Genomic DNA, 10,701 nt, shown 5'->3' on the forward strand with positions numbered 1-10,701 from the left:
TCACTATCCCACTCAGGCCCTAAGAAAGGAATACAGGAATGTGATAGCTTTGGAAAAAAAGACTTCTTATCCTGGATAACCAAAGGGGGCAGGGGAAGATCCCTGTTTACTCCAACAAAACTGCATGTAGCATACCTGAGCACTGCTCTCTGGTATTCATCCCAGTCAAGTGAGTCCTCACATTTGGATGTGTCACTTCCTTGGAGCAAGCTTTCCTTGACTCCTGATTGACCCACCGTGGCATAAGGTCTCATTGCACTGGGTCCTCTCAATTCATGCTTACCATAACAGGAAATATCCACTTACATCCATTATGAATATTTGGTATACCTTTGCTACAGGGGAAAAGCTGTCCCAGTCCTGGTTGATCAGTAACCAAGAACATGATAACAAGTTAAAAAGGTATCCCATGAAGCATGCCAAACACTTGGAAATAAGAATCTTAATGGAAGGACAAATTCCCACTGAAGAATGAAGCAGTCCCCAAAGGAGTCAGAGAGGAGAACGCCTAGGGCTACTCCTAGAGAAACAGGCAGCATTTACACATAGGGCTCCATAAGAGAGAGAGGCTGAGCCAAGGAAGGACTCAGCAGACTAGCCTACTGGCGGTGGCAGGAAGACAGTGCTGACAGGGAGGGTATGGACAGGCCCTACTTCAAATGACAGGAGGAGGAGTCTGTTAAAGTACAAGGGTTTGAAAGCAGCAAACTAGGAAGTAGTAATTATGGATCATTTCCCTCACTCTTTCAGGCGTACATCTACAAAGCCAGAAATAAAGTCTATCTGATACAGCTTTGTAAGTACATAGAACAGAAACAGGTGGTTCTAAGGCTGAGAGATGACAGATATGGAGCATAGACTGTCTCTAGTTAAGCTAACTCTGAGAGATGTTTAGAAGCAGCCCAGTCCAGATATTCGTGAGGCTACAGAATGATCAAATCCTTCAGTTTCAGTGCTAAGCTCCTGGCTGTATTTGCACTCAGAAGAAATTTCAGGTGCTTCTTCATTTTCTTGTTTGAGACAGGAAGACAGGAACTAAACTCCTAATCTTCCTACCTCATAGTCTCCTAAGTGCTGGGAGGCAGATGTTTACCAACATTCCCCAATAACATTGTTTATATTTTTGAGGCCCTCTTAACACATAGGGCTTGTTGAAATCTTGCTTCCAAGTTAGGTGTATAAATGTTACCACCTGCAGAACCCTGATGCAGCCCTGACATGCCTCCTTAGGTATTCTTCCATCAGTTCAGAACTGGCCAGATTAGAACCTCTTCCAACTAAGCAACTCAGGAGGGTGACTGGAATGACCCTTTGAAATGGCTGGCCAGCAGCCTTCATGACCCTTTCTGTTCCCAGGAAGTGGCTAGCAGTTTGCCATTCCCATTGGTTCAAATAAGTGCTCTGGTTCAGAAAGGTATTCAGTACCCTTAACTAAAACTCAGGTGCCTTCTTCAAGAACTTCGATGGGTCTGAATTTGGGGTCAAAAACTTAAGTATAGCTGCTTAGTAAGGGCTCCCAGAACACTGGTCTCTAACTTTGGTGTATGTTTTCTAGGCACTGCCCAAATCTGTAATCCTAAAAAAACAGAATAAAATGAAGCTTCTATAGGGCACTCTCCCAGATCTATGAAAAAGGTCACACACCATGTCTGATACGCAGGTCTCCTATGTAAGTGGTTCATAGCAGAAGGGTGGATGGATCCATAGAAATGTTGCAGGAGACAGGTCCTGCTTAAGTATTATCATGGACTGTATTATCCAATTTGGGCAAAGTAATGCTCATACATAAAGATTTCTGCAGAGAATTTCAGTGTATCTATCACCAGTACAAACAGCAAAAATTTGGAAGACCAGACACTTCTAACATGAGAAACTCCTGACAGACCCATAAGCACTGAAAACAACAATCTAATCAAATCCAAAGAGAAAACAGTCCAAATCACTCAACATATATGAGTTGTGGGTTTCCATCCATTATCCTTAACAGAGTGTATTTTGTGGTGCACACTATTAAAACAATACTGATAAGACACTGGAATTAGCAAATATTTTAAATATTTGAAATAAATTCACTTTAAAATGTTTTTAAATATTTTATTTTTATTTTATACATAGGAATGTAATGCCTGCACCACACATAAGTGCACGCGAGTTGTGCAATGCGTGCAGAGGTCAGAAAGGGGCATTGGACCCCTGGAACTGGGGTTACTAATGACTGCAGTTTTGTGGGTGTTTGTATTAGAACCCGGGTCCTCGGCAAGAGCAGTCAGTACTCTTAACCGATGAGCCATCTCTCCAACCCCTTTAAAATGTTTTTAGTGCTCCCATCCTTTAAAATTTTTTCTGTCTAATATTAGCAGAGACATAATTTAAATACGGAATTGAGAATGACAAGTTACTTTTTTTTTTATATAAGTGGCTAGGTTAACAGGGTTTTATGAGTCAGTTTAGAAAGCCAGGCATGGTGGCGCACGCCTGCGATCCCAACACTCAAGGGGCAGAGGCAGGCGGATCTCTGAATTTGAAGCCTGCTCTACATGGCGAGCTCCAGACCAGCCAGGGCTACGCAGACCCTGTCTAAAACAAACAAACCGACAGACAGACAAACCCCTACCCGATTGTGCCACCGGATGACGTTTCCAAATCCCCCTGTCCCGAGCCGCTCTTTCATTTCCCAGGCCCCGCATGTCTGGGTTGGCAGGGAAGGTGACCAGCTCATACTGATGGGCTAACTCTAGAAGCAAGGAGGGGAAGAGGACAAAAAGTCGTGATTAGCAAAAAGGAAGCTCAAGGAGCCGGAGGAACCAGGGGATGGCGCCGCCCCTCAAGGTGTGGGCCACCGACGCTGGAATTCCGACTTCACTCAGTAAACGCACCCGGCGGGGCCTGCCCGTGGGGGCGGGGCTGCCCCTCCCCGTCCGGAGCCCGTCCCGGCCCAGGAGGCAGCACCGAGCGACGCCCCGCAGGTGCCGAGCAGCCCCACTCGGACTCACCTGCCTGCAGGGCCTCGGGCCGCCAGGAACGCCAGCCAAGGACATGAAAGCGCGGGATCCCCTCGCAGCCGGCCCAGAGCTACTTCCTCAAATGCTTCCTGCCGTGACGTCATGGGCACGTGACCGCTCTTAAAGGGGCCACGCCGTGACGCCCTCTGGAGTGTGCGGGAGCCTGGTGATAAGCCAAACCAGAAACTTGCTTTTCATTTCAAAGCCATGGAAGACCCAATCCAGGTCTTGCCTGGAAGTGCAATTTTTTTTTTTTGGTCTTTTTGAGACAGGGTCTCCCTGTAGCCCCAGCTATCCTGTCACTCACTATGTAGACCAGGCTGGCCCCTGGAGTGTGCGGGAGCCTGGGGAGTGCAACCTACAGCCCTCAGGGTGTTGGATGGGGCTGTGGAGAGATCTTTACCCTGCGACTCCCAGGCTTGATCCCAGGGCCAGGCGGTTAACGACGGGGAATTTCCCAAGCCCAGCAGTGGGATTGACTTAGGAGCTGCCTTCCTGTCCATCCCCACCTTTCCTCTAGTCTGAATGCCCCAGGGTTCAGTGCCAGGAATGATAAACTATAGAGATGCTCTTCAGAAAGTTCCAAACCATCCTCTCCCTCAAGAAAGGAAAGAACACAAAAGAATGGAAGTCTAGTGGTGTCTAACTAAACTGGAGTTTCAGCTCCAGTAACATTGGACTGGGAACACTGTGACGCAGTTTGGTACCAGAGTTATTAGGGCAAGAGCCAGGCTCAGGCTGCCGGTCTTCAGTGGCCCAATTAATGATACAATTAATACTGAAAAACAGAAAAAGAAAGTTTACTCAATGTGACTACCTTGAGAAAAGGAACTAAGGGGTCAAATCAGTCAAGCCCCCACCCCTGCCAACTCAAGGCACCTTTGAGGGTTAGATTTTATTTTATTATTTTATTTATTTAATTTTATTTATTTAATTTTATTTTGGTCTTTTTGAGACAGGGTCTCTCTGTAGCCCCAGCTGCCCTGAATTCGCTATGGAAGCCAGGCTGGTATTGAACTCACAGAGATCCGCCTGCTTCTGCCTCCCAAGTGCTGGGATTAAAGGCGGGCACCACCACGCCTGGCTGATTTTATTTTTAAAAATATTTTTTTGGGGTTGGGGATTTAGCTCAGTGGTAGAGTGCTTGCCTAGCAAGAGCAAGGCCCTGGGTTTGGTCCTCAGCTCCGAAAAAAAATTTTTTTAATTTATTTTTATTTTATGTGCATGAGTGTATTGCCTGCATGTAGGTAAGTGCACCTGTGTTATGCAATGCCTGGGGAAGACAGAAGAGACTGTCAGATCCCCTGGAACTGGAGTTATGGACAGTTGTTAGCTGCCATGTGGGTGCTGGGATTTGAACCTGGGTCTTCTGCAAGAACAACCAGTGTTCTTAACCGCTGAGCCAGCTCTCCAGCCCCAAGGGTTAGATTTTAAAAGAAGGCAAGAGGTGTGGGTAACTAGGCAGTCCTGGTCAGGATGTGGTGTGGCCTATCATCATTGTCCAGGGTTCAGTCGCTCCTGTAAGGTGCTCTGACAATGTGAGAACTGTGTGAAAACTCTGCTGGTGATAAGCGACCCTCCTGCTTGGCACCAGGCTTCAGCCTTTTCCCTCCTCCAGCATGATATTCTTGGGGGAAATTCCATTTTCTTGCCGTCCATTATTTCAATCTGATAGCCAAAGGGAGGGACACAAGTGTCTCTGGAACATCTTCATTCCTGTCACAATGGCTACATTTCCCCACACTTTTTTTTTTAAACCTCAATCTTTAGGTGAAAGATGCCTGTGTTTGTAAACAAATATTATTAAAAGAATACAAGTAGGCACCAAGGTAGATGACATTTAGTTAGTGCCAAGTAATCATGCATAAAAACCATTTCTTCATAACGTCTTGACTTTGGGAAGGGTGACAAAAGCTGTTGCTTGTGAGACATGGTCTTGCTGTGAAGCCCAGGTTAGTCTCAAAAATGATCTTCCTGCAGGGTGTGGTGGTGCATGCCTTTAATCCCAGCACTTCGGAGGCAGAGGCAGGAGGATCTGAGTTTGAGGCCAGCCTGGTCTACATAGTGAATTCCAGGCCAGCTGGGGCTACAGAGAGACCCTGTCTCAAAAAGACCCCACCCCAAAAAAAAGTCCTCCTGCTTCAGCTCCCCAAGTGCTGGGATTATAGTTAAAGGCTGCCATACAGAGGGATTTCATTTTGATTCTGAAAACTGTCTCCCTTGGCTTGGAACACAACACTGATTAACCATTGGTGGTTTGACCTCAGTTGTCCCTCAGGACTCAGATTGGGGGGAGGGGTAGAACAAGATAATAAGTTAATTGGCCCATTCTTGGCAAATTTCAAGCAACTGAGGAGTATAGCAGGAGTGATTTTTAGGCCAAGCCTACCCAGAGTCCAATCTTGTACTTTAATTCTGTCTTGTGGACAGTGTCTTAGCATATTATTCAATAAGTGACTGTTGAGTGCTCATCTCTAAACACAGCATCAGTGTAACACCCGCTACCCCAAGGCTCAGGAAACAGCACAGAAAAGGCAGCAGAAAGAATGCAAAAGCCAGAGGGTAGGAAATAATGCTGTGAAATGCTGTCTTCTGGACATGTCAGGGCCCAAGTCGGGATTTCTCTTTTTCTCCACAGTCGGAAATGCTTGGTTTTCTTCATCAAAGTTAGTTGTTACTAGCCCTTGCATGCAGATTACATTTGGCTATTTCCATTCCTCACTCAGCACAATGACCCCATTGTGTACCAGGGTGTTCTCCAACAGGCTGGTTTCCCTCAGGGTTTTATTGTCGGTAAAAGAAAAAGCTAGGTCCTCACAGCAGACAGCAATTAGTTCTTAGAACTCCAATCCAAGATTCTCTGAGTGGCAGTTGGGAGGTTTCCCAACTCCCATGATAGCTGTTACACCGCTGTCCTTTAATTTATTTTCTGAAATCTTTAGCCTCAGATTCCAAATGTTGTTGAGGACTGCAGCCAGTTCTTGACAGCTGACCATGGGTGCCACTGGATGGGTAATCCACTGCCCATGGGTGGTCAGACTGGCTTGGCTCTGCCCCACCAGTGCTTGTGGGTGGCCAGTTTCCACCAGTGTTGATGGGTGGCCAGGCTAGCTCTCCTCTGCTGGTGAGTGCCACTTTGCCATCTTGGCTCCCCAGTTATTATCCCTCTTATTTGCTAAGTCCTGAGTGCAAAATTTTGAGATCACTATAGAAGCATCAAGGTTCTTAAGATGAAGAGGCCTGGAGTAATGTTTCTAGGTCTTTCTGCCCAGAGTTGCTGTCTCCACTATTGCTTGGGTCTCATTGCCATTTTGGCTCTCCGAGTGTTGTGTCTCTCTTACTTGCCAGGTCTGGGTTTTAGCATTTTGAGATCAGTATAGAAGAACCTAAGATCAGGTTGTCAACACAAAAGCATGACTCTCACCTCAAAGGGGACAAGAGATAGTTTATTCTGGAGCCAAATATGAGTGACCATGGCCCAGGAACACAGATTCAGGTTACCCAAAATTCTATACTCCCACATGGTAACAGTTTAATGAAGTTTTTTATAGTAGCAGAACAAAGAAAAGTCATAAATCAAGGCACTTTTCGAATACATTGGTGGATATATTCAGTAGGTGGGTCACAGCAAAGCAGGAGGACAGGAAATTCTAGTATAGGTCTCAGATGCTATCTGATAACATTCTTAACCTTTTGGTTGGTGGAATCTGGTGGTTTGTTAAAAACACTTTTCAAAAAAATTTTTTTTTGTTAGTCATGGGATGTTAGGTCAGAAATAGAAGTGGGGAAGGAAATGACTATTTAGGGGCTAAAGATAGCCTGAGGTAAATGCCAAGTAGGCTCTGGACCTGCAACATTCCAGACTCTCCATAATCTCCAGAGCTCTAATTGGTTAATCAGCCTTGAAGAAGAAAGGAAGTCCAGTTTGAAGATGCAAAGTTTTTCTGGGAATTTTCAATCACAAGGTAAATTCTCATCTTGTATGATAAGGTTCCTCACATGGTCCATCAGATGCATTCAGTCTCTTGGGAGCTACTCCCCCCAGACCATCACCAACTGGGGCATGCCTCATTCTTCTATCATCTTCCTGGGATTATTTTTCCAGACTGTATATTGAAGCTAGGGCCTTGACCATGCTAAGCAAGTGCTACAACTGTGTTGGTTAATACTAATTACCAACATAAGAGCTCTAGAATCACCTAGGAGACCAGCCTCAGGCCCTGTAAAGAATTATCTTCATTAGGTTAACTGATGTGCAAAGACCCACCTGAAAAATGAGTGACACCATTCTGGGTTTCAGTCCTCTACCACATTCATAGAAAGCTACCTGAACACAAGCATTCATTGCTCTCTGCTTCCTATGATGTGATATGACCAGCTGACTCAAGGTCCTTCCACCATGACTTCCCTGCCATGATGGTCTGCACCCTCAAATGGTCAACCAAAACCCTTTCCTTACTTAAGTTGCTTTTGTCAGGCATTTTGTTGAAGCAATAAAATAACAAATATACCACTGAGCTACATCCCCAGCCCTGAAACTTGATTTTGTTAGTCCTTTCTTAAGTAGTCAAAAACCTGACAAGATCATAGAAAACATAAACTTTTATTTTACAGAACATAAAAATCTTGTCCTGTAACTCAATTTCTTTTTATAAATGTTACTAAGAGCAAAATATGAAAGCCTTTCTGCTTAAACACAAGAATTAGATTATAGTTTTACATTGGTACATTAAATTTTTGCATGGTGGTACATCTCTGTAAGATCAAGACCACCTGAGGCTCCAGGGAGACCCTGTTTCATGAACCCCAATTCTGTTAAAAGTGACAAAATTAACAGAAAATATAAAACATTAAATCCTTGTCTTTAAAGTTAGTCTTTTTTTTTTTATTTTACTAAAAGTAAATCAGCTTTATAAGAAAATCTAATTGTTTTTCATATAAAGTGCTTAAACACTAAACAGCATTTTAGTTATGGTCAACCTGATTACATATATATATATGTTCTTTTTTAAAATATTTATTACTTTTATTTTATGTGTATGGATGTATTGACTGAATGTAAGTGAGTGCACCCGTGTTGTGCAATGCCTCAGAGGTCAGAAGAGGGCTTTGGATTCCCCTAGAACTGGAGTTAAGGATGATTTGCAGACACCATGTGGATGCTGGGAATTGAACCAGGGTCCCCTGCAAGAGCAGTCCATGCTCTTAACCACTGAGCCATCTCTCCAGCCCCTACATACATACATATATATCCTTATAAAATTTATTTTTATAAGTCATATCTATACTTAAATTATGTATGGCATTTACAGACAAAATCATTAAGTATTCATTAAAATGTACACTAAAATTTTTTTAATGAACAAAATTTCTAAAAACGTTTTTCATCATGTTGCATTGTCAAGGTTACATGCCATTATATTGCATGTATTATAAGAATATTTTCTGTTATACAAACATAAATATTGAGTTTAATGATCCAATGATCATTAAATAGAAATGAATAGAAATCCTAAACTTAACATTGCCTTTTTTGTGAATGATTCTGGTTTTATCCTAATCATTTAAAAATGTACATACACACCAAATTGGATATTAAGATATTCAATCTCCTAACATTATTTAAACAAAATTTATTATCTATCAACAATTATCCCAATAACACAATGAACTCATCTCAACATTAACAAAATATATGCGTAATTCCTGTCAACAGAAGCCCAGGAATCAGTAGTTATCTCTACATATGACCCAATCTTAAAATCAGTTTTTAAAATGAACATTGTGAGTTTGCCTAGCATTAAGAGTTTAAATTTTTTTGAACATTTAATGAAAGCACATTTTTAACACTTTATTCATTTTTTAAATACAATTATTAGTTTTTAGGTTTTTGTTGTTGTTTTGTTTTGTTTTGTTTTTTAACCAGGTAGAGGTCAGAAGACAACTTGTGGGAATCGGTTCTCTCCTTCCACCGTGTGGGATTTGGAGATAATTTAGGTCATCAGGCTTGGTGGCAAATGCCTTTACCCTCTGAGCCATCTCACCTGCTCTGTAGCCTTTTTTCTATTATATACAAAGTAGTCTTGCACAGACCCAGTGTTACTGTGTGTAGAGATTATATCTCTTGTAATTCTAATTATGAAAAGGAAATTTAAGATAAAGATTTTTAAAATTTTATTTATTTTTATTTTATGTGTATGAGTGTTTTGCCTGTGTGTATGTAAGTGCACCCGTGTCCTGCTATGTCTTCAGAGGCTGGAAGAGGGCACTGGATCCCCTGGAACTGGAGTTAAAGGTGTTTTTTAGCTGCCATGTGGGTGCTGGGAACTGAATCTGGGTTCTCTGTTAGAGCAACCAGTGCTCTTAACAGCTGAGCTATCTCTCTAGCCCCTGACATAAAGATTTTTGACAAATATTCAAATCAATCATTTTATAGCCTTAATACAAATCACACATTTATTATTTGCACGTCAAGAATATTTCTGAAAAACAAAAATTACAATACCAATAACAGAATTTTAAGGTACATAATTTAGAAGTATTTTATTTTTTAAAAATTGTTCGGTTTTATGGCATCACATTTGTAGAAAGAAGAATGTGTTTGTAGATATTTTCTCAAGCAGGAAAACCTAGGTTTAGAGAAAGCCTGAAGATGATCATTCTTGGCATTGTGGAATGCTTGCTTTGTGTTGAGCATAATCCTAAACTTTATATTTAGACTAGCTTCCTTATTCAGTCCTTGGGGTAGCCCTACTAACTTGGCAGTATCACATTATTATTTCCATTATGAAGATGAGAAAAAACTGCTGAATGGAGGAAAAGTCTTCATCCCAAAGTCATGGAGTTACTGGATGAACCAAAACGCAAACTCAAAACAGTTGATTCCCAGAATCACATTCTTTTTTTTAATATTATTATTTATTTTTTTAGAAGAAGCATATCATTACAGCTTTAACATGACCAATAACAGTTTCCAGAGCAAACACAGCTCCTTCAAAAGTGGCTATAAAATTTCTAGGTTCGCTGTTGAATCAATACAGTTATACAAAATTGAACTCAGCATAACCTCTGTAAGACATAAAATTGAATGAGCTTTTAACCCTCAAAAGAGATCTCCATTTTGTTCTAAAATATACTGTTTCTTACAGAAAGACTCACCATTTTTACTACTAACACTGAGATGTTGGCGCATGCGTCTCTAATCTGTATGTATCTGATTATTACTAGTCATAATCATTTGCACTCGGATCCTTGGCACCTGTGTACGTCTATAAAGTCATCGGGTAGATTTCAATGGTAATGTTCATCATCTCTACTAATTAACATTATGTAAACTTTTATGATTCCTCCTCAAATATAATACATTTTTTTAAATTTGTTGATTTTTTTTCTGTGTGTGTATATATCACACAGAACATCCCAAACCATCTTATTCAACTATACACCCACTTCCAGGATGGCATCCTCCCATAGCCTCCCTCCCCCTGACTAGAGCCCTTATATTCTGATATCCCTGCTACTGTCTGCTGTGTTGTTGGCACCCCAGCTAATCCCCACTATTTGCCCTTCTGTTGAATCTAGTCAGCCTATCTAGAGGTCTTTGTTTTAGGAGGGTCAACTGTTCCTCTTCTAGCAGCAATCAGTTGTCAATACTCCTTTAGATAAGATTAGGGTCTGCTGTTCATTTTCCCAGTTCTAT

General features: G+C 41.9%; 1 protein-coding gene across 7 annotated transcripts in view; it reads right to left on the reverse strand.

Annotated features, from left to right (window-relative positions):
• Nucleotides 1-3,105, reverse strand: part of Ikbkb (inhibitor of nuclear factor kappa B kinase subunit beta) — a 67,118-nt gene extending 64,013 nt beyond the window's left edge. For 5 of the 7 annotated variants that reach the window (XM_008824236.3, XM_008824234.3, XM_008824233.3 and 2 more), the window contains exons 1-2: nucleotides 2,994-3,098; nucleotides 2,615-2,734 (exon numbers count right to left, since the gene is read on the reverse strand). In XM_008824236.3, the coding sequence (XP_008822458.1) occupies nucleotides 2,615-2,719 (105 nt within the window). In that variant the 5' untranslated portion in view covers nucleotides 2,720-2,734; nucleotides 2,994-3,098. Of the gene's footprint in view, nucleotides 1-2,614; nucleotides 2,735-2,993 lie in introns of all 7 variants that reach the window. The other 2 variants (XM_008824232.3, XM_008824235.3) reach the window with 1 other exon arrangement.
• Nucleotides 3,106-10,701: the final 7,596 nt, after the last annotated feature.

Source organism: Nannospalax galili, unplaced genomic scaffold (assembly GCF_000622305.1).
Source record: "Nannospalax galili isolate Female #2095 unplaced genomic scaffold, S.galili_v1.0 scaffold569, whole genome shotgun sequence".
Lineage (NCBI taxonomy): Eukaryota > Metazoa > Chordata > Mammalia > Rodentia > Spalacidae > Nannospalax > Nannospalax galili.